This window comes from Trachinotus anak, unplaced genomic scaffold, assembly GCF_046630095.1.
Source record: "Trachinotus anak isolate AG129_WGS33_773 ecotype Australia unplaced genomic scaffold, CSIRO_AGI_Tana_v1 ptg000014l, whole genome shotgun sequence".
Lineage (NCBI taxonomy): Eukaryota > Metazoa > Chordata > Actinopteri > Carangiformes > Carangidae > Trachinotus > Trachinotus anak.
This window is the reverse complement of record NW_027273865.1, coordinates 9,393,530-9,421,505: the sequence shown is the minus strand read 5'-3', so window position 1 is coordinate 9,421,505 and position 27,976 is coordinate 9,393,530. Positions and strand designations below refer to the sequence as shown.

Genomic DNA, 27,976 nt, shown 5'->3' with positions numbered 1-27,976 from the left:
CACACACACACATATCACAAAAAAACTACACATGTTGCTGAGTCAAACACTATCAAGATATTAGAGGGGGGATGTTTTGGAGAAACAGGCAAACTTGCCTGTTCTTGATGTTGTTGTAGCTGCAGTATAGGAAAGTAGCCAACACAGACTGGAGTACCACAGTTTAGAGACACTGAGTGACATCTCACGTTGTATTTCCCCCCATTATTTACTGTTTTACACTACATTTGGATGTGTTAATACCCCTGCGGTGCAGCAGTTCTATCAAAGACAAATCATTTAAGGCATTTTTTCATTTTTCAAAAATATTTTATTTGATATTGACCCAGGTACAAGGAAATAAAAGAACATGGATTTATCTTACAGGACATGGGAATGAGACTGTAAAAGTTTATTTTCTTGATCCACTCTCTTCTTGGACAAGGACATGCAAGTGAATAAAGAAGGTGGTTTACAGAAAAAAAAGGCAGAATGTACTGTACTGTAGAAATGGCATCGGACTGAGGTGTCACCTCAGCCCACACTGTACAGAAAGATTTCACCCAACAACTTTCTCTTTTTGACATTTTTAATTGTCTTTTATAGCAAAAAGGCAACACACAGATAGGCTACAAAGAACCAACAATATTGAGAAAATGAACAAAAGAGAGGGAAAGCCAAAGTACTTTCATCCTTCCAAAAAGACGTTTTCTCTATTGTCTTGACAAGCAAATTGTGAGCACCTTTGCTCCTTGTGTTCAAAAAGGTCTGAAGTTTCTTTAGTTTTGACATGAGAGGAGCACTGCGGTGAACATGCAGGACGAAGAGTGACTCAGACGACTACTGACCCGGCACTTCACCATGCTCTGAGCACAGTGTGCCTATCATCTCCTTATGGCCTCGCTGCTCGGCTCTGACAGCAAACTTTACAAGGAACAAAAAAACACATTTTATATCTCACGAATCTTTATGCATATTTCACAATATACCTTTATTATCATTTTAATAAATACAAAACGACACTGTGATTTAAAAGAAAACAATGAGTATTAAAGAGACACTAAAACGCATTAGACATTAGAAATATCAATCTTAATTTGGTATGTTCTTTTACTGACATCTTGTCTTTAGGTGGATGAACCAGCACATTATACTCAGAATCAAAATCCACAGCAGAAAAGAAAAGAGGGGACGAAAAAATTGGACATGAGAGGGATATTTTTGTCGATGAAAATGGAATGGCATAATCAAGTGGAGATGTATATGGATATATACACATATATACACATACATAAACACCACCAGAATGTAAAATAACCTGAGATACTCTTTGCACCTCATTTCCAGAACACTGGCCACTGGGTGGATGATAGAAAATGACGATGACATGACAACAACAGTACAACAGCATCTGACGGCCTTTAGTTTCCACCCCCTTTTATCAACATTAGCAGTACAAAAAAAGACAAAACAAACAGTCATTGAACCACAAAAATCCTGAACATTAAAATTGAAAACATTGTCGTAATCAGCGTTTTGGAGTCCATAAAAGGCATACAAAGAAACAAGCTTTTTATTAAAAAAGGACAACCAATAAAAACATTGTCTGAAAAGACGAGAATCAGAGGCTGAGAAGTCGAAAGCGGCAGATGATAAGTGTGTGTGTGTGTGTTTTGTGGCGATCAGGCAGATAGAAAGTGTTCTGATCCACACTGTGGCTGTGGACATGAAGCAGTAGGACCTGCTAGTTAATAAAAAAGGCTTTTCCCCGTTACCACTCAACTGTTTGGGATCAAACACTGACTCAAAGCTACATTGTAAATCGTGCACACGCCATTTCTTCTCAAATTACTGACACCAGACTGTGCTGATCATAGTGTACTGGTAACTGAGGCTCCAAGCTTTAGAGCAACAACTGCTTTAATAGATCCCCTAATTTAACAGCACTTTAGCTGGACCGAACAGGTCAATGTGTTGTTTTCTAGGATGACACTGTACCATATACAGTATAATATAATAAACATAACACAGTAAGTGCTCTAAAAAGCAAACAATATTAAAAATGGATGGAAATAAAAGACAAGAAAAATAAAACATAAAATATGTAAACAAATTATATTGCTCCACTGATATCTTGGGTAAGTTTGGGAGTATAATTGCTACTAATCACAATCAATACTCCTTTATTTGTTATGTCTGCTTACCTATTAAGGCCTTAGAGGAATCATAAACCTGTCTCTGTAAGTGCTATGACTGAACTACAGCATGTGGACAGATTTCACTGACTCCTCCTTCCTTTTGTTCCTTGTGTTTTATGGTTAGTGCGCTGTTATGCTAAATGAGGAGCGTAAACTTTGTATGGTAAAATGATTTAGGCAGTAAATCACACAGGACAAAATAAACTTGAAAAAAAACAAACAAAAAAACCCACACACTCCCTTTCTGAAAACAAGACAATGCCTGAAGCTGCCCAAAACATTGAGCACTAAATGTTTCTGATAACAAACGATTATTGTAGAACAGCTAATTACGATTTAAATAATCAACTCGATCACCTACAGTAATACAGTATCCTCTGCATACAGTTCTCCCAGCCTTATATCTGTTCTTCAGACCCTCAGGAACCTTGTGTCTGCTACCCATCTAGACTCAACTATGGAAATGGGCGCCTTATTTGTTGCTGTCTGTTAGCAAAGCCTTAGTCTTTAATATCTCTCTGTACATTAGTATATAATTTTCTTCTCTTTACTTTACAGTACAGAAACTCCTCTTCACATATTCTTTCGGTTCTTCATGTCAGCAGGAGCTATGTTTTTGTGCTTATCACCAAAAATTGCAGTGCAAAAACAATAATTAATAATAATAATGATAATAATTAATGGCAGCTATTAACAAACAATGGATTATAAAACAATTATTTTATGGCACAACAGCCACTCAATTCACATATAATACAAATAACCAGATAAAACCAACTGTTCCTGTATGTGGAAATAAAAAGCTCGAACTGAATTAGGCTTGCATAGCAATGCAACAACAAGTTAAAGACTATATTTACAGGAAACAAAATTTCCTTTTCCCCAAGGGCAGTTACCAGAAAATTTGTAGATGTTTTCATTTTTTTTGTACTTGCCTTTTTCTAACAAAAAGAAAATTACAGTAAGGTAGGAGGTGGAAAATATTTTCTTGAGGACGAAAACATAGTGAGATGTACAGTATGTCTGTGTCTATACATCACATTTACAGTTCTGTGACACTGCTTTTCTCTGTAGTGCCCTTTGCTGCACTCCTTCCCTCTGAGAACACACAGGTAAGGACAAAGTTCATGGCCCCAACAAGGAGGGCGTCATTCTTTCATTGACAGGCTGGGTTTTCTCCAGTTCACATCCCTGGCAGATCACTCTGTGAGACACAAGAGAAAGAAAAGTGTCACACATTTTGAGAAATATTGACTTGACTTGACTTTGACTTGTCTTTCCAAGACTTACACAGGGAAAATGATACCACACTCATATCTGTGTGTTACGTGCAGACCTGGAGCCAGGAGATGTTTCACTTAGCTTAGCATAAATCAGAATCAACTATATTGTGTGCTCACACATGCAAGTTATTTTACTCCATGATAAGAGGAGTTGGACTACAAAGCATTTGTGAATATAGTGGAATACTGTACTCATAAAACACTGCTGTAAAACGTCAAAATACTGAATTACTTACATAACTCCCCCGAGTACTGTCCCTGTCCGTTGGTCCCCAGGAATTCAGCGTGCTCTGTGGCGGTCCACTGTTGTGGCTGTCGTGGACCCTCTGTCTTACGTGGCCCTGTTGAGCCTTTGGAGGAGGCTGTGCCAGAGGAGCTGTGTCCACCAGGGGAGGGGAAAGATGGTTTACTGTATGGCAGGCACCCATCCTCTGAAAACACATGCAGAGGGCCCCAAAGGCATACTTTGAGTTTGAAAAGCAGACACGTGACTGTTATTGTTTCAGTGAAACACATCTAACATCTGATGCGGAGACAAAGAGCACTTTGCAAACCCCTCTCCTCCTGACATCTGCAGAGTTGCAGTGCCAACAGGCACTGCCAGGGCGTGCCACAGAGAGGACTCTGCCTCACACATGGCCTTGCAGCTACCAGCCTTATGAGGGGGTAAATACAATAACAGAGGGACCCCTGGCTCCCGTGGCACCCCCTGCTGCAGGGCAGCATAACATTGACCCACAGCGGTCCCCGTCGTTGCGTGAAATCTCATCAAACTGCTCCCCACTGCTCCACTAATGACTGTAATAGAGTCTGCCCCGACCTCAGTGGATTCTACTGTGAATCAGTCAACAATCTGACACATATGGGAATTCACCTATGGGGTTTTTTTTGTAAAGATGCTGATTGTGGCACCTGTCTTTGTCTCACAGTCTCAGATTAACTGTCTGAGAAATTCCTGGCACAAAAAGGACAGGGTGCACAGCATGGAGATCTCTAATGGTTACAAACACACATGCACGCATGCATATACACACAGGCGCACACAGATGGGGTGTAGAGTGGCTGCTGTTTGTGTGAAAAAAAGAAAGCTGAAGCGATTAGTGTGCATTTCAGTTGTGGGGGCCTCCTGCCTTACTTGGAGCAGAGCAGACCAATATTGGCAACAGTTGCAGGGCATTGGGGAGGCTGAGGGAGGACTGAGGGGGGCATTCTGGAAACCAGAGCAAGTGGCAGACAGTGCAATCTGTTCATGGGAGCCCAGTCTCAACGCAGCATGAAAGCTAACTTCAACACAAAAACTTAGAGAAAAATCCCCCACTGCCAAGGCACAGCAGCAGTAAAACTCCATTTATTTTCTCACTATTATGAAATGAAGTATCTCTAAAATAAATCCTTCAGTCAAGAACAAGAAATTGTTAAAAATGTGTAGTCTAGATGTTTTATTTCCTTAATGCTGATTGGTTGTAAGAAAACAAAATTATTTTATTGATTTTGTTCGGTTGGGATGTGATGTGTATACATTACACAATATGTTGTTTTGGTGGCTCTTCATTTTCAGAAATAAATAGGTTAAGTGCTTATGAAACTTTAGGAGTGCACAACCCTAAAGAGATGTGACTGGCTTCCCTGAACCTTTTAATGGTGATGTTAGACAACATTTGGCACGGATTAAATTGTCTTGACAACCACTGGTTGGATAGCCAAAGAATGAATCAGAATAAATTTGGTAATCCTACCACTTTTCATCCTTCACCACAATCAGATCAAAATTTCCAGTTGTTCAATACTAGTTCATGGAAATGTACTGTTCATCAAAACCTCATGACCAAATTACCGTCAACCTCATCTGACCCTCAGCTTAATGCTAAAACAGAATGCTAACATGCTATCATGTTAATGCTGACATGCTGATATAGCATTCTAAACATGAAATGATGGTAACTCTAACTGTGTTACCTTCCATGCTAACATAAACATGTTTGTCCGTGTTCTTTCAGCTGTACCTGTTTTGTGTCCCCTGCGCCCATCATCAGCCCGGTCCATGGAGCCCAGCCTGTCTTGAGCCTGGCGATGATGTTCCAGAGAAGTGCGTGTCTGTCTGTCAATGGAGCTCTTCATGTCATCTGGCCCAGACAGGGGTCCTGACATAGGCGGACGCTCCAGAGAGGAAGCCTTCCTATCTGTAGGGGGTACCATGCTGCTTATACTGCGGGCCCCCTGGATACGGCCCTGTCCCTGACAGGGAGGAGGCTCAGGGGGAGGAGGTAGGTCTGTGTCAAGTGAAACCCACAGTAAATCAAATGAATGCATAAATAAGTATAAATAGTATACATTTCTAATCATGTCTACACACATTTCCATCAGATATAATACATATTGATATAACTCCTCCTGTTTATGAAACAACAGATGCTTTACAGAACTTTCTACATAATCTATTTAAAATGCATTTTCAGTCACTGCCTCACCGTCTGCACCAGCATCTCTCCGGTGGGGTGCTGTGCCCTGGCTTCGGGGTTTGCGTGTGGGCCTGGTGGCCCTCTGGTGGCCCAAGCTGTGTGTGCCGACTGTGCTGCCATCTGTTGAGAATGGACTGCTGGGCCTGGGCCTGTGGGACAAGCCTTTACCTGCAAGAGGAATAAAGGGCCACAGGCCAGCTTTTTAATAAAGACATTAAGGAGTGAACACCTAGACAGTGCAGCTGAGGTTGCCATCAAGAAAAGCAGGTTATCAATCAAGACCCAAAAACCTATTAGAGAACAAAGGTAAAGGTTGTCATTAGAGGAGAGAGCACTTTGGGAGAAGCCTATGCCCAAAGAAAGCCAGAGTCCAAGCCAGATGAGTTATACAGGGCCCGAGTTAAAGTAAAGGAACAGGGAGAGACCCGCAGTCAGCCATATACAACAGGTCCCATGCACAACCTGGGCACAGCGTCCAAAAGCAGCAGAGGGAGAGGAAATCACAAGCCAACATTATTGGGGGAACATTAGCCAATGGATGACAGGAGGACCAATTAGAGCAGAAAAGAACAAATCATCTGCCACTGGTAGAAGTTCCAGTCCAGCAGTAGGTAGCCGGTCCCCACACACCAACCTCTCTTGCTGAGGCTAGTGCCCTCCAGGCGGTAGCCTGCCTTGTCTGCAGCGGCCACCAGGGCCTGGGCAAAGCTGCAGTGGGTAAAGATGGAGCCATCAGACGAACTGCCCAAACTGGACCTATGGCTTGAGAAATTACGGTCATCCTCTGAGGCTGAGCCCCACCCATTCACCATGGACCCTGTGAAACACCACAGGTTTCAGTTTTTTGTGTTTGTTTGTGCATTTTTTTTTTTTATTATTTATTTAAACATTCAACCACATCATGATTATACTTTTCAATTAAGTGGCCACAACCTTTACAGATACATAATCTGCCATATTGAACATCTGTGCTGTGATTCAAGATTTAGATGGATGAATGTATTCAGTCAGAGGTAATGTTAATCTCCTACACTTAAATCATTTCATATTTGCTGCAGGGCATATCTGTTCTTGCAGGTGAGTGGTTTTGTATAGTCATTCTGTTCTGGCCTGCCCCCTTTCATCTATTTCAAACACATACATAAAATATATTGCACATACACAAACACACAAACAAAAGTGCACAGAAACACACACCAGAATGTGCACAGTGGAGCAGCAGGACCGGCATCTGAGTTTACTCTTCTTTTGATAAAGAACAATGAGCGCACCTGTGCTGAGCAGAGTTAGCTACAGTACAGCCTCAGGTGACACAGATGAAGCGTCTCACAAACCAGTGTATTGAATAAAACACCTGGTGGTATGCACACACAGTCATTTTTATTCCTGTTTAAAAATGCACAGCCAACACGGTCTCAAAGGTGCCATAATTTTAAGAAAAGACAAAATTTTGTCACAAAATCAAGGTATCTCACTTGTTAGTTACTGTCGCTTTAGAAACTTGAGCTCAATGTTATGCTAAAGATGATTAAAAAATGGAAGAGTGAATCAATTTCCTGCTTGATATGGTATGAGCACAAACATAATATCAGGTACTTGATGGGACTGAAAGCGCACACATAAGGGAGACGTGTACATAGCTTATATATCTGTGCTACTGTAAGTATTTCTTCCTGCTTTTATTTTTTTTTTCTTCACATAAAAAGCTCGGCCAGCACTTCAAATATAAAAGAATCAGTCTGCCAATAAAAATATGGCACTTTGGCACGCAAAAACACAGAGAACAGTCGGCTAATGTGACAGCTTTCAGTGGGACTGGTTTGGCAGACTTTGCTGAAGTGGCACGAGCCCAAGTGCTCTGCTCACACACTATCTCACTCACACAGAACACAAGACTGATGTGATTGAACAGGCTGCTGTAACAGAGAACTGGGGAGGTGTGAGGGTAAAGGTTGTCGAGAGAGCAATGGGGACAAAAAGTTCGCAGCAGGATTTATTAAAAGGTCAGTATGATACAAGAGGTGGCGTCACTCAGGATGGCTGGCTGAGTTCAAATGAATTGAAATGAACACAACCAGACGTATATCAGCGGCAGAGTATGGTCCGTCAGATGGTACCTCTGTTTGCAATGAAATATAATACATTTAAAATTTGACATCAAACTTGGCACTATGATTGTGGTTTATTTATTCAGATTCCCTGGGATATCCTCTTCAAAGAGTTTTCCAACTTCCCCGTCAGTGAGTCTCTTCAACTTTAACCGTATTTTTCATAGAGGTGGTTTCTCAGCCACTGGATGTGACTTCAAGGGATTGCATCTTCAACAGCTAAAGTTGCAACAGATTTTCGCTCCTAATGCAGTAAAATTCCCTCGGATTAGTGGAAACTTCTATAAAATATACGCTTGCATAAGGTCGAGAGGCCCCTTACACAATCCATTTTTACTGCACTAACAGAAAATCCAAGGCTGTAACGACTTCGAGCCCTCCATCTTGCCTTGCCATTTTCTTTGAAATTCTTTTCTAAGAGTTTTTCTCTAAGAAAGAAAGACAGCAATTCCACTGGGTCCAATCCTCCCACAAAGAATAGAGCAGATAATGAAGTATAGGCAGTGCCAGCCAAAGCAGTGAAGCTTCCAACTCCTCCGGCTCAGCGAAGGAACACTGCCTCAGCAAATCACATCACAGAATGACTTCTCAGTTGTACTAACTGCCACTTTCTACTGCTGAACCTCTGGAGCACTTCTATTCTCAGAAATAGCAGTCCAATCAAACTGCGATCATTGTATCATAATTTGATAAAAATTCAATCTAGTTTTCTTTTTGTCCTAGAAATGTGATTTTTTTTTCTTGTAGCTTCAGACCAAGGTATGCACTACGAGTCTGTCATTTTATCATGTCTTGAACCAGAGCAATGGGCCAAACCATGTTCTCTAAAAACCACAGGCTGACACCTCCCGTGCTCCATGCACTGATTGAGCAAGGCCAGTAAATGGGGGATAGTTGTGGGGGGGGCAGTAAAATCCAGCTCAGGTCCCTCCTGCCACTAAAACTGATTTATGCTGACGGAAACCCTAATCTGCATGTCGTTAAGCAGGAAAATCATTCCCCCTGACGAGCAGGCGTCTCTACCTGTCGTCAGGAGACGTGACCCTGCTCCTCACAAACCCGGCAAGGCTTTATGGGAGAGTAATCGCCCAGAACAGCCCAGCTTTCAACTCACTGTGGGCGTAACAGCCTCACTGCTACCACATCTCAGCTTTACATGACCTGTACCACCTACACACAAAGGTAACACCCATGTATTCACTTCATCTGTCTGACTCAAACAGGACACAAATACCCACCACAACATCAGGATTTACATTTATCCGGTGGAAAAAATGTGTTGCATTATCTCAGAGCACAGAATAACGAAGTGGAAAGCCTGAGCAGACAATCTGCTGATGAAAAATGGCCCCAGAGGACAAGGCTTTTTTTTTTTTTTTTTTTTTTTTTTTGGGGCATCAGTGAAAATGTTTGATTTACTGGCCTTTGGTGTAGCATTATGAAAACAGACCTATTTCCATATTATTAAAACAATGACAAATCTATCTCGACAGGAACCTCACACCTACCCTCCCCTATTTATATAGCCTCAAAATGGTGGCCACAATAAATCTCAGCGATTTCCCCTCTCCTCCCTATTTTCCTCCCGCTAACCCAGGAGCAGGGACCATGTCTGTGTTGTCAAAGGATGGGGTGCGAGGCAGACTTGCAGAGAGATAAGAAGAAATAGTGCTGTCTTCAGAGTAATACAGTGGAGGAGAGATGCAGTAGATTAAGGCCCAGTTGCTGCTTTATATTCCTCTAAATACATCAGCAGTACTATGTGTCAGCGCTACCAAAACCACTGTTCCATCATCCCATGGAAAACTACTCTTTAGGGATGCCACTGACAGGGCAGACCAACATGCAGCACTGTCAACCCTCTTATTCTCATGCTTCCCCTCTCAACTGGCTCAGCTCCTCCACCTTCACATACAGTATATTTTCTGCTCGCTCCCTGTTTCTCTCCACTTTCCCAAAGTAGATTTGATTTTTTTTAGTGTTCACAGACTTTGTTTGAAGCCCTGATAGATACACAATGTTACTGGGTTATATGACACCAGCATTTTGTATCACAAACTGTCCCTATAGTTCATGACAAACATCCCTGCAGTGTTTCCGTCTAGTTTACAGATGGATAGTGTGGTCTGGTCAGTATGAGAGCAGCAGTCCAGAACCCAGCTCTGCTGCTGCAATGTCATGCCCTTCATCTGTCCCCCTGACAGACGGCTGTTAAAGTTTTCAGTGAGTTGTAAAAATGGAAATGGTGCCTCTAGTCTGGAATGGAATATGTCTCACGTGAAATTTATTTCAAATCTCCTCGGGAAGATATGGGTGGCGCTGGCTCCAGTGCTGTGTGCGAATTAAATCACAGTCACTCTCCCCTGCTCGCCTTACCTCTCCCTCCTCTTAATTTCCCTCTCACTATCCTCTTTAAAATTCATGGACTTTCTTATCTCTTTTTTGGAAATGATAATTATAATTCCCCAGAGCCTACCAAAAATGCTTTAAAAACTTGATGGAGGGACACTCAGTAAGCATGTTTGCATAAAAATTAACACATAGCAGACTCATGAAGAACTTGTCATGAACAACCATCCATTTACTGTAAATACAAGATGAAAGAACAATAATGCATTTTATCTACTCAGTGATTAGAACAGTTAACCATTTATGTAACATTGATTAAGAAGTAATTATTGCACTATTTCATTCTGCAAATAAAAACATATATAAACATACGGTGAACAAACATGAATATCAACAAAGAAGACCCCCACAAATCAGAATTCAACCAACTTACCTGTTAAAGAGCTGTCCAGGTTGTCCATGCTAGACCCTGGTGTGTGCTCAATACCGCGGGGATGCCTGGCTCCATAGCCTTCATCCTCTTCCTCTTCCTCCTCCTCCTCCTCATCAGGCAGGTCAGTCTCCTGGTCAGAAATCATTGTGCTCGACACGTAGCCCACAGGAGGAGCTGGAGCCTGTGGAGGGAGAGAGCCTCCCTGCATGTGCCTGGGAAGAGACAGAGACAGCATATTATCCCACTGGTATGCACATACAGTATACATCAAAGAATGTGGAGGGGTGATTAGTGTAGAGAATACAGGGAATATTCAGTAGTTACTGTGCCGCAACATGGTGGAACAATAAGGATGTATGTGGAAATGCAGAGCTAATTTTAGAGACCTCTTTCATATGCGAAGCTCTGAATAAATCTGGACAATTCCACTAATTCTACGGAGATGCTTGCATGCTAACACAATGACCCGCTAATTGCCACTGTAGACGGCACAAAGGCACGCTCTCCAGGCCCGTCGACACATGGCTGTCACCTCAGCGACAGCCTGCTCTGCTGACAGCCGCGTTTGTTTGAGGACTGCAATGTCTTTGACGCGGTTTGCAGTGGGAATTGGTTGTAATTACTGGCCCTCTGGTGTTGTCAGAGATGCTCTCTAACCAACATAGTCATTACTGAGTAACATGACATCTCCTTCCTGACAAGGCGCCCCCCCATACACTTCACTGTTATGAATGAATGCCAGTCTCTCATTCTCTCTGCGTTGCCGACAGAATGAGGCATGGCCTTCATCTGACTTACATGAGCACAACAACAATGGAATGTGCTGTTTAGGTGTGGGAGGAGTAAACAACTGGGTAAAAAATTGTTTCTCTTAGAGTGAGCAAAATACAGTAGCCGCCTAAGTGGTAGCATGGGCCCATTAAAATGGAATGATAAATGGGTTTATCTGCACTGCACACACAGTTGACATGAAGGATACTGCAGGACCAAAATAAATCCATGTAGCAATACACGCAGAGCAGAATGTACAGTAAGCATCTTAAAATGACAACAATGCATAAATTATAACAATATATCGCTCAACACAGAATAGATAGATAATATATAGATAGATAGATAGATAGATTTGTTCTTTAATTGTTAATAACTATAACTAATAATATTGTTAATTGCGTAATAAACTCAGATGCTTTAATATCACAGTGTTTACCATGTCTGTTTTGCCATGTCCAGTTGATATACTCTAGTCAGTTCATCCAGATGGGCCTGGAGCATGGGCTGCATCTCGTCCCGAGGAGAAGGGGTAAGGGTGGCTGTGGACTGCTGCCCAAAGGACACAGCAGCCGGAGAAGAGGCAACTCCTCTGATGGGTGGGGTGGGAACCCTCTCCTCCTCTTCCTCCAGCTCATCTTCCATGCCTTGGTGAAGATAGGTCTGCACAGGCATGGGGGGGCCCCACCCATCACTCTCATACCTAAAGTAAGAGGAGAGGTTTACTGTACACGTCCTCATGGTTAATATGTGAAATTGTGTATACAGTCTTTAGTCTGATCCCTTATCTTTATAATTGATTAATTTATATATAGAATTTTATCAATTGTTTGCCCATTAAAATTTCCCAAAGCTGGCTTTTTCAGCTTAATCTTCATCACAATCTAGATGCTAAAATCTGAGAATTTTTGACATTTAGAAAAAAATGACTTAAAAATGACTCAAATGATTAACTGATTATCAAAATAGCGTCTGATTAATTTTCTGTCAATAGACTAATCAATGACTCAAGTTGTTGTTTCCAGCTCTGGCCTGATGATCTCTATTGGATGTATGTAAGTCACCACAAGCAAAACTAATAAATGTATCACATTTATTTAACACAGCTCATTGTTTTAAAAGCTTATTGAGAGAAGGAAATGTACACAAACAGAACGACAATGATCATCAATGTCTCCAAATGTAAAGAGGTTACCGATGGAGGAATGGAATAGCAGACAGCAAAAATATATAAATATTTTAAGAGAAACTCCTATATACCAACAGAGTTTTGTGACCTTGTCCTACTTGTCCAAGAATTAGTTACACGGCAGTCCTGAGTGGAATTACAGAGCTAGTCAGGCTTCACTTCCTCATAGATGTGCTTATACATGCTGAAATAATACTAGCCATAAAGAAAATGTTCATTAAAGAAATTTGTCAGTGCACACTCCACAGGACATAACTGTTTTAATCTGCTGCCATTAAGAGCAGTGTCAGATTTACAGTGCACCGGACTCTTCATTTGCCAGATAGCCTATTAAAGCAGATGACTCTCCCAGATTGGAAATGGGAGTAAGAGGACATGGTACCCGCTGGACCAAAGAGAGACACACACACACACACTTAAATAAGCCTCTGCTACTTTGTACCTACAAAATAATATATATGCTTCTGGTAAATTCACTACACTAAATGAAGTGTTAAAAATGTATCAGCTTATTTAAAAAAAAAAGCCATGTAATTAGTGTATATATACACAGTATATATATTTTTGGTCTCAGTCTCTGTTGGTGGGGAACACTGTTGGTATAAATCCCCCTCTGTGTCTGTCTGTCTCTCATTTTATGAAACAATGCAATTATGATTTTTTTTCCACTGTGAAATTCAGCAAATAGATTAATCTGAAACCATCTGTGTGTCTGCACTAGTACGCTAGTAGCAGCAGGAGTCTGCCCGAACATGTTTTTTTTTTTTCCATTTATTTTCCTGTCATGAAGTCATCCCATAGATTGAAGACAGGATCAGCAGAGAGTTTGATCTGCAGCCATCTGTATATGAGTTTTTCTGTGAGAGCCTGTGTAAGTGAGGATGTGTGTATCTGGCTGCGTGTGGAGACTCTGCACACATCGATCCTTCACTTTTCTCCAGATGTACAGTAGTACAGTAATTAGCTGCAGAGAAAACAGAGCTGAACCCTGTTATTACACTCTGCAAAGTGTAGTGTTGCTCACGTTGGCAAGCACTGTCTTGTTCATTCCAGCAAACAAAACACTAGATTCTCTCCTCCTTAGGTAGGAAGTCGAGGAAACGTACAATAAGAAAGCTCAAGTCGTTTTTATCAAGCGTGGGAGAGGCTTGTTGCTAGGAATCGTCAATATGGCTTCATTTTACGTGTTGAGTTGTTTTCAAATGCCATTCAGTTGCACAAATGTTACATAAATATAAATTTATAACATAATATTTCAACCATTTACCTATATTAATCAAATAACTCAACATGATTTTTATATGATCTCACCTTCAAAAAAAAAAAAGTCTAAACTGCGTGTAAAAGCTGTGCAATTATTAATAGTCATGGTAGAAATAGGGTTAGTGAACTGAATGAGGTTCATGTGAAAATAAAATTGGGCTGAAATGTCTATGAAATTAATTTGAAAGATACTGACAAAAGCATGCACTTTTGAGAAGGTCCCTGACTTCAGCTTGTCAGGTTCATGTCTACTTTCAAGTTGTGCACAGTGCCATTCAAGTGCTTCAATATCTGATCATGAGGTAAAATAAACCTGTGCACCTCCAGTCAAGCTTCAGTATCACTGCAAAAATGAGAATTTTGCTTTTTATCTGCTTAGAACACCATTTGTTCACATTTGTATTTGACATACCCTCCCCCTTCATGGTGCTCATTGGGATAATGGTCCATCTCAGTGCCAGGGAGAGGGTGAACAGGGGGAGGGGGCAGGGGAACATTGGCCCAGTTGGACCCATTGGCTTTAGTGGGTTTGGAGCCAGCCTTGGTCTTCTTCTTCTTTCCTCCCTTCCCACCTACAAAAGGAGAGCATGTATTTGAGAGATGTAGCCATTGGAAATTAGATTGTAAAAGAAAATCAATTAAAAGCAACTTTACAAGTGGGATAGCATTACAAATTACAGTAGCTGCTTTTGTCATGTAACAAATGTGAAAAGAAACTCAATTTAGCCAAAACATGTTACTCAGATTACAGATCCATTTGGACTCAATTTCAACATACCCTTGGAAAGTCATACACATTTTCAAACACAAGATTTTAATGGGCTCCTGTGTGTCAGTGCGTACATAGAAAAGCTCAAGGTTTCCTGATGAAAAGCATGCCTGCATTGATTGATTGGCTGAAAAGCCTCACATCTCCATAGAAACAGGAGAGAACGGCAGTAAACGAGGCTGAGGCAGACCTTTGTGCTCCACCCATCCCTCAGTGTCCCCTTTCACACCAGGCTTTGGCTGCCACAATAAAATATCTCACTTCACAGCATCATCATAATGAATGGCTTGTGTAGTGTCAGTGTGTCCCTAATGGAATTCACTGAGAGTCTATTACTACTTTCATTTCTTTTATTACACCGGAGTGCCGCTAACCCCATCCATTTCCACTCATATCCCTCCAACACCAGATTCTCCTCTGTCCCATCCATCTTTATAAATCTGCCAGCCAGGTCAATACTGGGTTTTATACGATTTGGTCACAGTGGAAGAAATTTTTTTTTTAACTTTAAAACACATTTGCCTTCAAGCCAAAATCTGCTTTTAAGTTGAAGAATATACAGTATACACATATTTTTAAAGACATACTGGGGCAAAACTCTTATGTGGGGTTTGATCATCATATCATTTAAAAAAAAACAAGAACATTTCACCCTGAAGCTTATAAACATGAACTTCAACTACATTTTAGAGCTTTTCTTATCTACTAGCAATTTATTAATCATTAAAAAATATTGGGGGAAGAAAACATCTGGAAATATATTACCACAACTTCCACAAGAGCAACAGGCAACAGCTGTGCCCTTTTATAATTTTAGTATACCTGCTCACAGTTCAGTCCATACAATTACAACGACTACAGACCTGAGGAACTGTTGGCTTATGTACCTCAGTGGGTGGAATATCTTAACATAACATGAGGGCTGCAACTAATGTATATTTTTTATTATTGATTACATATCATTTTGATAAATCAGCTATTATTTGGTCTATAAAATGTCACTATTTAGAGTTAAATGGATGTCACAACTTCTGTAGGCTCAAGGTGAAATCTTTAAATCAGTTAACAGTCTAAGGACCAAAGATATTTAGTTCAACATCTCAAAAGACAACGAATATGATCACAACTGAGAAGCTTGAACCAAGGGATGATCTACATTGTTGCTAAAAATGACCTAAACCTTAATTAATTCATCAAGTTGATTATTTTTCTGTTGAGAAACTAATATAATCCTCCTGCTCTCCAGAGCAAAGATATTTTATCCAAATATCCAAAGATATTTTAGAGAGTAAAAGAGTAAAAGCAACTAACATATGGTATCTACTGTAGTACAGATACAAAATATGTCATATTTGAACATCATTGCTATAAACACTCCATTGTCACTTCATTAGGAACATCTTTCTAAAAGTAATGTAGTCTAATACAACGGCCCTGCAATAAATCCTCCTTGATGAATGTTATAATGCTTGTGAAACTGTGGTAAAGAGGCGTTTATCCAACTGTATGATCATTTTGAAGGCTACAAATTGTGGGGCTGTTGAGCTATATTGCCTTATTTTGACAGGTGTTCCTAATTATTTTGTTCACCCCATTCAAATCAAAAACAAAACTGCACCTCTATAACACATTTTCAAGAAAAACATAATGAAGGGAGGATTCATTGCAGGACCGGTGTATAAGGCTGCATTAGGTTTAGCTAGGTAATAAGCTGACAACATGAGTGTATACTTTCAGAATAAAGTGCACAGAAAAGACAAGATTCACTGATCCAGACAGGTTACATCTGTGTCACCACTGAACGTCCACTGAGGATAAAGTGCTTTTTAATGATACATGAAATATTAAGTTTGTATCTATAAGGTAAATCAATAATCTCAACCCCAAAATAACTCTGGCAGAAACATGTATTGCCTCTTTAAAATTGACGGTATATGAAGCAAATGTGTCTCTTTAGCATTGCTGACAATGGTGAGATCACATCGTCAAAAAACACACATTGTACATTATCTCTAAGTTGTACAACCCTACATACACAATTAGTTTTGAGCGTTAGGTGAAAGATTTATAATATATATGTAACATGTTTCTTCTCTTGTGCCTATGGAGGGGAAGGAGACATACAGTACTGTATTTGCATATATAAATCTATTCGTGGCAGGCTGAAGTGGCTCTACCAGTAAACCCCTTACATCTCAATCCAGAAAAAAGCTCAGGCTGACGTCACCAGCCACACAGACTAGTGAAAGCCATCTTTGGGAAACTCTGTTGAACACATTTGTATCTGTCATCTGTTGGTTAGCCTTCCCTGCCAAAGGCCTGTAATCACTTTTCCCAGTGCCACAAAAAAAGCTGCCAATATTGCATCTTGTGCAATGTAACATCATGCATTCTAATGTAATTTAATAAATGGAGTAGATCACTGTCATCAAAAGAAACTTACAAAAGCAATAAGGTAAATTTCTATTGATTTTCATGAAAGCCAGATGGCACAGAAATCACAAATGCTGTATAATGTGTTTCAGGTCCAGAAAATTTTGATTATAGTGCTATTAAAAATCTCTTTCCAGCAAGAAAAACAAAAAAGATGAGCATGGTAAAAATACTGGGGCAGGAGAAGAAAAAGCAGGCATGAGGAGATAGAAGAAGTGTCAGAATAAGATTAATAAAGAATGGAAGTAATAAAAGAAACAACTGTAAGCCCAAGGCAGGCGGCACCACAGTGTAAGTATAGTCTGGAAGTAATTGGGTTTTCTAATCGTACCTCTGGGCGACACTTGACTTTTACCAATAAATGGTGAGCTGACGTGATTGTTCAATCATCCTTAGTCCCTCCACACAAGACCGGCCATCAATATTGTAAATGAGCCTCTTCTAGGGATGGACTGGCACTGGAATTATAACAGTTCACCCCAAATATGAAAAATACAGAGAAAGAGGCTGTGGCTAGGAGCTATACAAGAATTACACAGCGAACCCATCTCCTCTGACAAAACTGGGCCTCTCTTCAAAGGGGAACTCATACTAAATATAGATACAGCATTGGGTATTTATACCCAAGGTTTGGGCGGTCCCAGCCTATAACTGTAGGGCTGCATAGCCTTGAGCTTGCTTTGTTTTCACTGGGTGCGTCAGTGCTTAAGGGGAAAACCACAGAGCAGAGACTCTAGGAAGACTATGCAGCCACATATAACTTATGGGTGGGAGAATACTTTCAAAAAGGACATAAGATTAACTGAAAGTCATGTATCATCATTAAAAACAAACAAACAAACAAACAAAACAAATAACAAAAAAAACACGTCACATAATGAGGTGAGATGCAACACGTACAGAGAGTGCAGGAGCACTACAAGTCACACACAACCATGAACTTCCCATGATCATGGGCTTAGTAGCCTTACAGAGAGCCTGGTGTGAGTAGAGGGGAATGGGGAGTCTTCAGGGTCTCTAACGATACAGAAAACATAGAAAACACCAGCTACCTCTTCTCCCCTACACTATGAAAGGTTTTAATGAGCAGCTTCATGCCCCCAGTGGAGATCCATGCTGCCATAAAAGCTGCTCTATTTCTGTTCCTTTTCATCCTGCTCTCCTCCTTCAGACCTGACATTCATTATTCTTTCTATCTCCTTCGAGGGAGAGCAAGGCACCCCCCCTTCAAATGCTGGGTTTACTTTGGTTGAAATCTGAATCAGATCTAAGCTTGTGCTGATTAAAATTTCCATCACTGTGGTGAGTTGCACTATATGACATACAATACACAGTCAGAACCTCAGCTTGGTGATCATCCCTTATTCAGTATAGCAATGAGTCTAAGGAATATCATGGCTTTTGCTAATTATTTCTTATAGTATCAGTAATACATATAGACAATACTATTTCAGTCTTGTTCAGATATTTATTTTTTACCATTACAGACACATTGCTGTTTGACTAATTCCCAAGTATACATTCCTGTGGTCATGTTTGTTATTTATGTACAACTATTGGAGTGTGGCTCGGGCTGCATATTTCTGTCCGAACCAGACCCGAGTCCAAGAGAGTAGTAACCAAGCCTGACCCCAACCCAACAGGCATTCTGTTTTTTATGTTCGAACCAAAACCAAGCCCAACCCAGTTAGTGTACAATGAAGCACTGAGTTTGTGTTATCCTGTCATGCACTTGTTGTTGTTACCATGGCCACAGCTTGACTGTTTACCCTGATTACACATGTATCGGCACCTTGTGAATGACCGTCAAAAGGCTGAGGTGACTGTAACCAATCCAAAACCCCAAATTCTCTAAACGCTAAATCTTTGTCCAAACCTGGCCGACCTGTTGAGCTCATGTTGGCCATCCATCATCTAAATACTATGTAAGAGTAAGAGAATCTCCCTAACAATATCCACATACATTTGTAATGTATGTAACAATGCAAACTTTTACATTCCTTCTTTTTACTTATCTGGCAGTGCTATTAACTATTCACTTTCTTGCTTAGTTAGATAAGCAGATTAATGCCACTATCATATCCTTCCATTGACAATAACCTTAAGCTTCAGCCAACCCAACTGTAAAAATGACATGCTGTGGTTTTAAGGGTGGCTATGTGCAAGTAGGTGAATTCTTTTATCTTTGGACGGAGCCCAGTCTAGCTGTTTTGCCCTGATTCTAGTCTTGATGCTAAACAAACCTCCTGGTGACTGTAGCTTCATATTTAACAGAGAGATATGAAACTGGTATCGATCTTCTCATCTAACTCTGGAGAGACAGCGAATACACATAGTTCTCTTGGTCTCACGAAATCATGCCAAGCCCAGTAAGAGCCTTCAGTAACCTGTGTGTCTATGGGAAGAATCTGCCTGTCAGGCATGGCCACTTCACATCCTTCTCTCCAGCCCACTGTGCGCCAGAGCACTGAATTAGAGACCAGTTAAGGCAGTGGCTTGTAACTAGATAAAAGAGGAGAGTGGAGGGGAGGCAGGCAGAGGGCTGCCTTGGTGTCCTATAAATGACATTGTAATTCTCTGAACATGGGTTTTAGTGTAGTCGGCAACCATTAGGGGAAGAGGGAAAAAGGGAGGTATTTTTGCCACTTTAACCAGCCAAGCATCTCTAATGGTGTGTGTGTGTGTGTGTGTGTGTGTAAAGTCCACTCTGTCTGAAAGACTCCCTCTGCCCCTATTTCCATCTCCTCAGTCACAAAGTGAGAGACAAAGCCTTTAGAAGAACCGGCAGCGATGGCAGAAACCCAACATTAACACTTGCAGCCATATTCTGTCAGGAGATCATAGTACTATTCTTTCTCTCTGATTTAAATGCCCTGCTTCTTTATGCTCCAATAACCCTTGTCCAACTCTTGTCCTTTATCACAACATGGCTACATGCATTAGTAGCCAGTAAACTCAGAAGTGAGTGTTCACATGTAATGAACTGTAAGCAGGGGGAGCTGAGTGAGCAAGGCATCTCTGGTGAGGGAGAGGGACTATGCTAATAAAAACATTTCTTAGATGTCAGGTTTGTACATGCAAATAACAGATCAATGAAGCAATTAAGACATCTGTCAATCATAAAGTCAAGCGGCAGAGCCCCAGAGAGTTTCCCAGTTTACTTATAAAATTCTCTGCTGCATAAACCAACCTGAGAGACTGCCGCTTCGCTCTGAGCTGTTGTGAGAGCTGGTGGTGCTGAAATCTTGTGATTGGTTGTGTGGTATTCTATTAGACAATCCTTCGGCCAATCGGTAGTCAGGAATGAAAAGGAGGGCTACAGTGGGGGTTAAAGGGCAAAAACCACAGTGGCATCAGGTGATTGGCAGTTAGCACAAGCACATGCAAACATGCAGTTAGAGCATCAAGCAAGCAGGATATATTCAGGATTCATACAGTCGACAAGCTGCACTTATTTAATGCTTCACTCACTTTGGGATTTGTATGCAACCAACAATATGTGTGTTGGACAAATTCAATTTGCTATTGATCTGAAAAAATTATAGTGTTAATCTTTTCGATTCCCAAAATGAGATAAATGAGTCAACAGTAGAGATTTTAATTCAATATTTGTCCTCCTTCAGAGAGATATAATCAAACACAAAATAATATGTGATCATCCTTCTTAAAATGATGCCAGGGAGAATTAGAAAAGTAGTTTTTAAAGATTCATTGCATTAGGCTGACTATGTAAAAAAATATAATTAATCAGCTTTAGACTGTTGGAAAATGAGATCATAAATATGTATTAGAATACACAACCGATGAATGCTCATTACACCTTAAGTGCGAAACCCCACTCTGCTTTAAAAAAATCCCATATCAAATCCACAGTAATTCATTTGGATTATTTTCTTAAACATTAGTCAAGCTAAAATGGATTGGCAATTACTCTCAAACTGAAGGAGGAGTGGTACCATAGTGAACACCCAGCAAGAAAATGGATGACTTAACTGCACTACTCCTTCAAGAGATGTTTATTCAACCTTGGAGAGAAACCAAGATGATGTCTGCTGGGGGAAAAGTAGCTTTTTTTTTTTTTTTCAGACAACCTCCCCGCACCACGGTAGGGTTAGGAGAGGTTCTGAGACTTTGAGTGGAAAAGCTTAAATACCAAATGGCTGTCGTGTCACAACTGTAAACTTGTAGGTTGTGATCTTAGTTCAGTGAATTTGTTTCTGAATGAGACGACAATAAAGGCTCAAGCTGACACATAATCATATAAACTCTATATCAACTTGCTAAACCTCCATCACGTGAGGGCAGCAACATCCCCAGCATGTGCTATTGGCACACCCACTTTCTCCATGGAACTTACTGTTGTTGCAGGAATTCTTGTCGGGCAGGGAGTAGCCCAGGTTGGCCATCTCTTGCTTGGCCTGGAGTGAGGCTTTCCACTGGGCCTCGGGCAGATCCACAGCCAGCTCATGGATACTGCTGGAGTGGAGAATCTGAGTGGTAGCATAGGGAGTGGCCTGGGATGTTTGGCCAGGGCTGTTGTAGTTAGCTTTGGTGGTGAAGTCTATGCTGCTGTAGATGGCTCCATCAGAGAGCATGGTGCCTGTCTTATCCCCTTGACCAGTGGGGAGATCTAGGAAAGAGGAAGGGATGGAGAATATAGGAAAGCTGCTCTCTATGGTAAAAGTTCTCCTAACCTGTAACCCTGAAGTATTTAAAGAAAAAGCTGTCTGTTTTTACAGCAGATAAAGAGAACAGGGCTATTGAGCTGTATGTCGGGGCTTCAGTGACCTGTGATCCAAGTGCACATGGTCCTTGATTCTTATGGAATTACAGTCTGGGTCTTGGTGCTTGCAGGTCAGCTCACGTCTTAAGAAACAGCACTTAACAGGTTAAACTCACTGAAAAAATTCATCCCAGTTATTCATGTATTCCAATCTTCAGCCTCCAAGCCACAGTGCCCTGTTCCCCTCCACATGTGAGGATATCTCACTCCCCTCCCTTCTCTGCTCATATACATGAGGGATAAAGCTGCTGCTCTGCATATGTGTGAGTGTGTGCGTGTGTGTGAGATAACAGAGGAAGGGGGGAAAAGAGCAAGCAGACTCTCCGTAGTGCATGGTTTGCATGCCCAGTGAAGGGGAGATGATGTAGAGCCATGGCGGAAGTGTCCGCATCTGCGCCAGTCAAGCTGCGCCTGTCCTTCACGACTGGCTGCTCAAGACCATCCTTTCAAACACCCATCCACCCCCTGCTCCTCTGCCTCCTCTGACGGTCTCTCCCCTCACATTCTCTTGCTCTGAGGTATGGGCTATGACACAAAGCTGGACTATTTGCCATTACTCAGCCAGGCGACAGGGGAGGCCCTGTTGTTAATGCTCTAGCTGTCCTCTGACGTGATATATAAATGTATATCCAAACACAGGTGCAGTATGCACATATGTATACATCTTGCATGCATATATGTACATGATGAACAACAGGAGCTCTGGTAGAACAGAAAGGAAGGCAGGTCATCATCTTTCATCTCTTACATTCTTGGTCTTAAAGCACCAGAGCACTCACCTCCTCGGCCAAAGTTACTCAGGTCATTGGGTCCCCCGGAGCTGCTGTTGACAGGCAGGCTGGTGGCTGGCCAAGAGTCTGCTAACCAGGGGTAGCCTGGGTCACCCGCATTCAACAGTCCTGGCCGGCTGAGCAGAAATAGCAGATGAAATGCAAGATTAAGCATAGGCTGTGAAATTACATTACTACCAGAGTTTTTTGTACAAAGAACATCCTCAATTCCTTAATACGCATGGTTTAATTCTGCATTATGTTACTGGATTTAGAAATAATTAATAGAAAAAAACATGACAGCAATCAGCCGTGAGACAACATGAAGACAAAAAAAATCAAACATATGTTTAAATGTTAGTTTGTGCACAAGAATGTGTGTTTGTGTGAGATAAGCTTGCTGTAAGCCTCTGAAGCTAATGAAACACTTCTGAGATAGGAGGAAATACTGTACGGATACATTTCTCCTACAAAGTCAGAATTCCTTCAGGCAAACATAGCCCTTTATCTCTCTGTTTCTCCTGCTGTGTCTTTGTCACATTCTCTGAGTTATTAATGCAAAAGCACACTGTGGAGACATTAATGCATGTGTTTGCTCTCTGCACACATGTGCGGCAGTGCACGTCGACACCCACGTGTATATGTTTCCTTATTCATTAATATGTTGTACATTCTGCTGTGTTTTCCCATCAGCCGCTTGTGGTGATGTCCAGACAGTCTAAATCTTATTTGATGAGACATCAATCCTCAGCCCTAGCCGCACCATGATGCCCCGACCCACTTGTGGGATGCCTGCTTATGAGACAAGGCAGCTCCATTTAACAGGTGTTGTGTCCCTCCTGAGGGGGTGAGAACCATAAAAAGCAGCCATTAAGACTTTAACCTGTCATGGGTGACTGCTGGGAGGCCATTAGGGCCACTTTACTGTACAATCACGTCTGAGGCTCGTTACCATGGGTAACACAGATGGAGTTAAATGAGAAAGAGAGATGGAGTTAAATGCCTTTGTTGATGTGTCAGTTCACTGATGAATCATACTCCACTTGTTTCTAATGACCTGCCATTGAAATTGATTAAAATACGAACAAAAACTTTACAATATATAATCATAAATTTACTTAACAGAGGAAGGATACAAAATAAAGACATTTTATGCAGACAAAATACCCAGTAAAAGTATTTTGCTGAGCAACTGTTATTGATTTTCCCTGGGAAATCACACCCTGCACGAGTCAGACAATCACCACATGTGATGAAGACGCCAGCATTGCCTTCTGTGTCAGTGCTCGGCAGTGCTGTATGTAGCAGACTACAGATACACATGTGCACCCTGAGAAGCTGCATAACAGAGTAGTTGGCAGCCTGGCTGCCTGATGGGGCTTTTTGTCTCAGCCCCAGTGGGGTGATGTGTTGGCTCTGAGGGACTGGGACAGAGTCAGGCCCTGAGGACAAGGGCAGGTAATGGGCGTGCTGCAGTCAGTCTCTCCCTCAGCCACAGGTTCTAAATGAGCAAAGCTGTTCGACAGAGGGGGGAGTCCAAATGTACTGCAGCCCTGGCAAGCTAAGAGCCCTTGTTGTGGTTCCTGAATGCCAAAACAGGCCCTCGGGGGAGACAAGTCATTCAAATTGATGGCTGTGCATCAGACACATGCACTTTTATAGGGTAATACATCTCTCTCCATCCTTCTACCTCTGTTTCTGGCTGCCATGTTCCCAAACTGCCATCATTCTCTCTCACCACACCACCTTTCCCTAACCCCCTTTTCCCCCTTTGTTTCCGCCATACACCTCTATCTCCTCTTTTTATCCCTCCTCCCTGACTCTTGTGCGCTTAGCATCTGTCAGACTAAAAGCAGCTGAAAAAGAGAGGGCTTTGTTCTCTGTTGTAGACTCCAGCAAGGCTGCACCACAAATGTGCACAGTCTAAAGTAAAAGATCATGCCTTTGTCTCATCACCACTCTCTCTTGCCCTGTGTGCTCCAGTAAGTCCTCCCCCAGCCCACTAGAGAAAAACCATTTGAAAGACAAGGAGCTGACAGTGGAAATGGCTGCATCGTCCTTGTGTTCATCACACAGCGGTACTCCTGCTAAGGATAATTAGAATAAGACTGATTTCTACTGGGGATATTTGTTATAGATGTGAGTGTGTCTGTGTGTGAGTGTGCATGTGTGCAAGATGGTGGGGTAATGGGGAGCAGGTGGGGGGTGGGCACTGGGTCATATGTCTAATGAAAAGTTGACACCTAACTTGGATGGATAGCAACCTTGGCAGATAAAATTTGATTTGGAGCGTTTCCTCTTCCTGTTGGACATTTCAGTTACTTGTGATGGGTAGGAAACCATAAATACAACCGAAGACGCCTGACACTGAGCTTCCCATAAATAAGCCAAGTGAGAGATATTAATTCCAAAGCAACTTCATAAATCAGCTGTTTATGGTCCCCCAGACTAGTGAATGGAACTTGGATTAAAAGTCTAGACATTAGCTAACACTTAGAGCGATGGGAAACCCAGATTACTTTCTAGATTAACTCTTAAGGAACATTGTCATTTAGCATTTAGATCCTGGTATGTAAAGGAATCTCCATAGCAACAGTGTTAGTGAAACCTGTTCACTGCAATGCTCATCCAATTCTCCCTGCCTAAAGTAGTGAATCTGCTTTGCTAAAATATTGATCAGTGCCGAGATGGGAAGTTATTACTACCTCCTAATTACCATCTCCCTATTGGCAGGGGGATAAGGAATGAGCCCTTATCGGCTTTTATCAATTTCAATTGAGCACCCAAAGTCAAATCGTCCAGGTCTACCAATCTGCAGCCTATTCATCTTCCATGAATCATTTATTTTGTGATCGATTATGTGTAATTGTTCAGTCAAGGCAATTTGGCAGGAGCCAATGAGAAACTGGAAACAGACATGGCTTCATTTGCTATTGTCTAATTAATGCAATAAACATCTCATGTAACAAATGAACACATTTTCCTCTGATATACTTCTACACATTTTCACTCTCAGGGCAGATGGGGAAGTTGCAACATCTGGGATTTGATGGCACCAGAGTGACTAACAGATCAGAGGCTCGCATTAGAATAAGAGCCTCAGACTGCATCCTATTCCAGTGTTGTGAAAATTGTGGCAGTCGCAGCTCCTGACTAAAGATATGACAAATATAGAGCACCACAAATACAGACATTTCAAATCCCATTCGCTGGACTGAGAATCAGAACCACTTATGTGGAAAATTGAAGGAAAAACACTGCAGCAGAAAGTAGATGAGAAAAGGCACGACAAGTGGCGTGGCTAATTCATTGAGAGCCTGCTGGCAGCTCACAGAACAATATAGGCAAAATTGTCCATTGTGGCATCCACTCATATGCACACAGTGAGGAAAAAAATGAATAAAAAAAAAACAAAAAACAAAAAACCATAAATATAAAAATGCTGCAAACAGACTACAGAGCACACACATTCCCCAAAGCCCAGAGACACTCAGGGTCAGATTTAGTTGGCAGTCTCTCGCTGAGTGTTTGAGATCTGGAGGTTTTACCTAGTCAGGTGTGATAAGCAGTAGATAGACAGAAGCCAGGGATTCTCAAGGGAGTATCTTGAATACCCACAAAGGCTCAGTAACTGGTGTCATTGAGATGTGCCCTACTCTCTGAAGCTCCTCTCTCTTTCACTAACACACACTGAAATGGAGCAGGCTATATGGGGGTGCAAGTGGGGTACCTCCACACACCTCTCCCCTGGGTAATTATTTTTACATTATTACATGTGCTCAGATCCCAGCCGCCCACGCAAGGTGACAGGCAAATTTATCACTCCAGAGGGCTTCTGGGTTGCCTGTAGCCAGCAGCGGAAGATAAATGACAAAATAAAAGCACTCTCTGCTTAAATTGTTTCTGTTAATTCTGTTGAGGAGATTTATGAGTTCAACTATTGATGCATGAACGGAGATGTGGTAGATATGTATATTTGCACTGCAGTTTGCATGGTAGGCACACAAACAGGTATTGGTTATCTATCAATATATCAGTCATTTATCAGTGTTAGAATCAAGAGCAGCTTGCTGTTGACTTGATGCATGTCTGAGGAGGAAACATGTTAAGACATACAAAGATAATCTGATAATAATAATGATGGGAAGATTTTTTTTTTTTTGCTTGTGAGATCTCATTTAAATACTGATACAGTTCGGTGATGTGGTTTTGTTTCTTATAGGACACTCACCTGCCATTGCTCATCAGACCGCCGTCAACTCTCTGGAATGTCACTAGAGTCAGAAAAGAAAGAAGAAGAGGGAAAAAAAGAAAAAAAAACACCAGATATTAAGTTTTCTAGTATGCACAGCAAATAACCAGGACTTTTTTTCCATAATAAAGATAATATACATTGTATTTTTAGTATTGTCCAGTTTGCCCTTGTGCTTTAACAGCTATGTGTTCATCTCTTCACTTTTGCTCACACAGCTAGATAGTTGATGGTTTCACTAAGAGATGCAGATGTCCCTCTGCGTCCAATGCCTTTCATGAAAATTAAAAAAAAAGTGCAATGATGAGGATTGCATATTGCTTTGCTTTGCATAAGTGGAGACGTCATGTGTTCCTCAAGGACAAGATGCCTGATGAGAGGGAAAACTCATTTCATCTTTCTTATTTTGCTGCTGAGCCATTATCAGATTTGTGATTAAATCTCAACCAAAAAATGATTAGAAAAGGCAGAGGGCTCGTTAATCACGTTGAATTTTCTATCTACGAGCGTAGAGGCTGAGTTACTGATCCCTCAGCTAGCAGGGCTCCCCAGAAGCCATGCATGTGGCCTGCTCTATTACAGTGATCTATAGATAACAAGGGCCGCTCTTTGTCAGCGGTTGGTAAAACTCCACGGCTCAAAGTGAGAGACGGCTGTACAGGATGCATTTCATCTCTGCTCAACCACCATGATGACAAAGCAGCACCGAGAGTTCTAAGCTTGTAAGAACTTCAATGGATCACAGGAAACACAGAAAAGCAGCAAGAGTTTTGGAAATCACCTCATACCAATGAGAAATAAAAGAGAGGACGGAAAAAAAGAGGGCCGGTTAACTCAAGAGAGAGAAGGAGAGCTGTTAGTAATTTGGCTCATTTGTTCCACAGATGGAGATTAAAGAGAGAAGGAGGCTGAACATTCCTCCTCTCTTTTCTGTTTC

The 27,976-nt window shown here is 41.4% G+C and overlaps 1 protein-coding gene across 18 annotated transcripts in view; it reads right to left on the bottom strand.

The window, feature by feature from the left end:
* Positions 1 to 287: 287 nt before the first annotated feature.
* Positions 288 to 27,976, bottom strand: part of robo2 (roundabout, axon guidance receptor, homolog 2 (Drosophila)) — a 314,222-nt gene continuing 286,533 nt past the window's right edge. For 8 of the 18 annotated variants that reach the window (XM_071495715.1, XM_071495714.1, XM_071495713.1 and 5 more), the window contains 12 exons: positions 27,019 to 27,061; positions 22,797 to 22,924; positions 21,592 to 21,864; positions 20,425 to 20,550; positions 14,445 to 14,604; positions 12,020 to 12,283; positions 10,810 to 11,021; positions 6,554 to 6,736; positions 5,929 to 6,087; positions 5,464 to 5,730; positions 3,697 to 3,891; positions 288 to 3,381 (listed from right to left, as the gene is read on the bottom strand). In XM_071495715.1, the coding sequence (XP_071351816.1) occupies positions 3,380 to 3,381; positions 3,697 to 3,891; positions 5,464 to 5,730; positions 5,929 to 6,087; positions 6,554 to 6,736; positions 10,810 to 11,021; positions 12,020 to 12,283; positions 14,445 to 14,604; positions 20,425 to 20,550; positions 21,592 to 21,864; positions 22,797 to 22,924; positions 27,019 to 27,061 (2,012 nt within the window). In that variant the 3' untranslated portion in view covers positions 288 to 3,379. The remainder of the gene's footprint in view (positions 3,382 to 3,696; positions 3,892 to 5,463; positions 5,731 to 5,928; positions 6,088 to 6,553; positions 6,737 to 10,809; positions 11,022 to 12,019; positions 12,284 to 14,444; positions 14,605 to 20,424; positions 20,551 to 21,591; positions 21,865 to 22,796; positions 22,925 to 27,018; positions 27,062 to 27,976) is intronic. The other 10 variants (XM_071495727.1, XM_071495728.1, XM_071495730.1 and 7 more) reach the window with 4 other exon arrangements.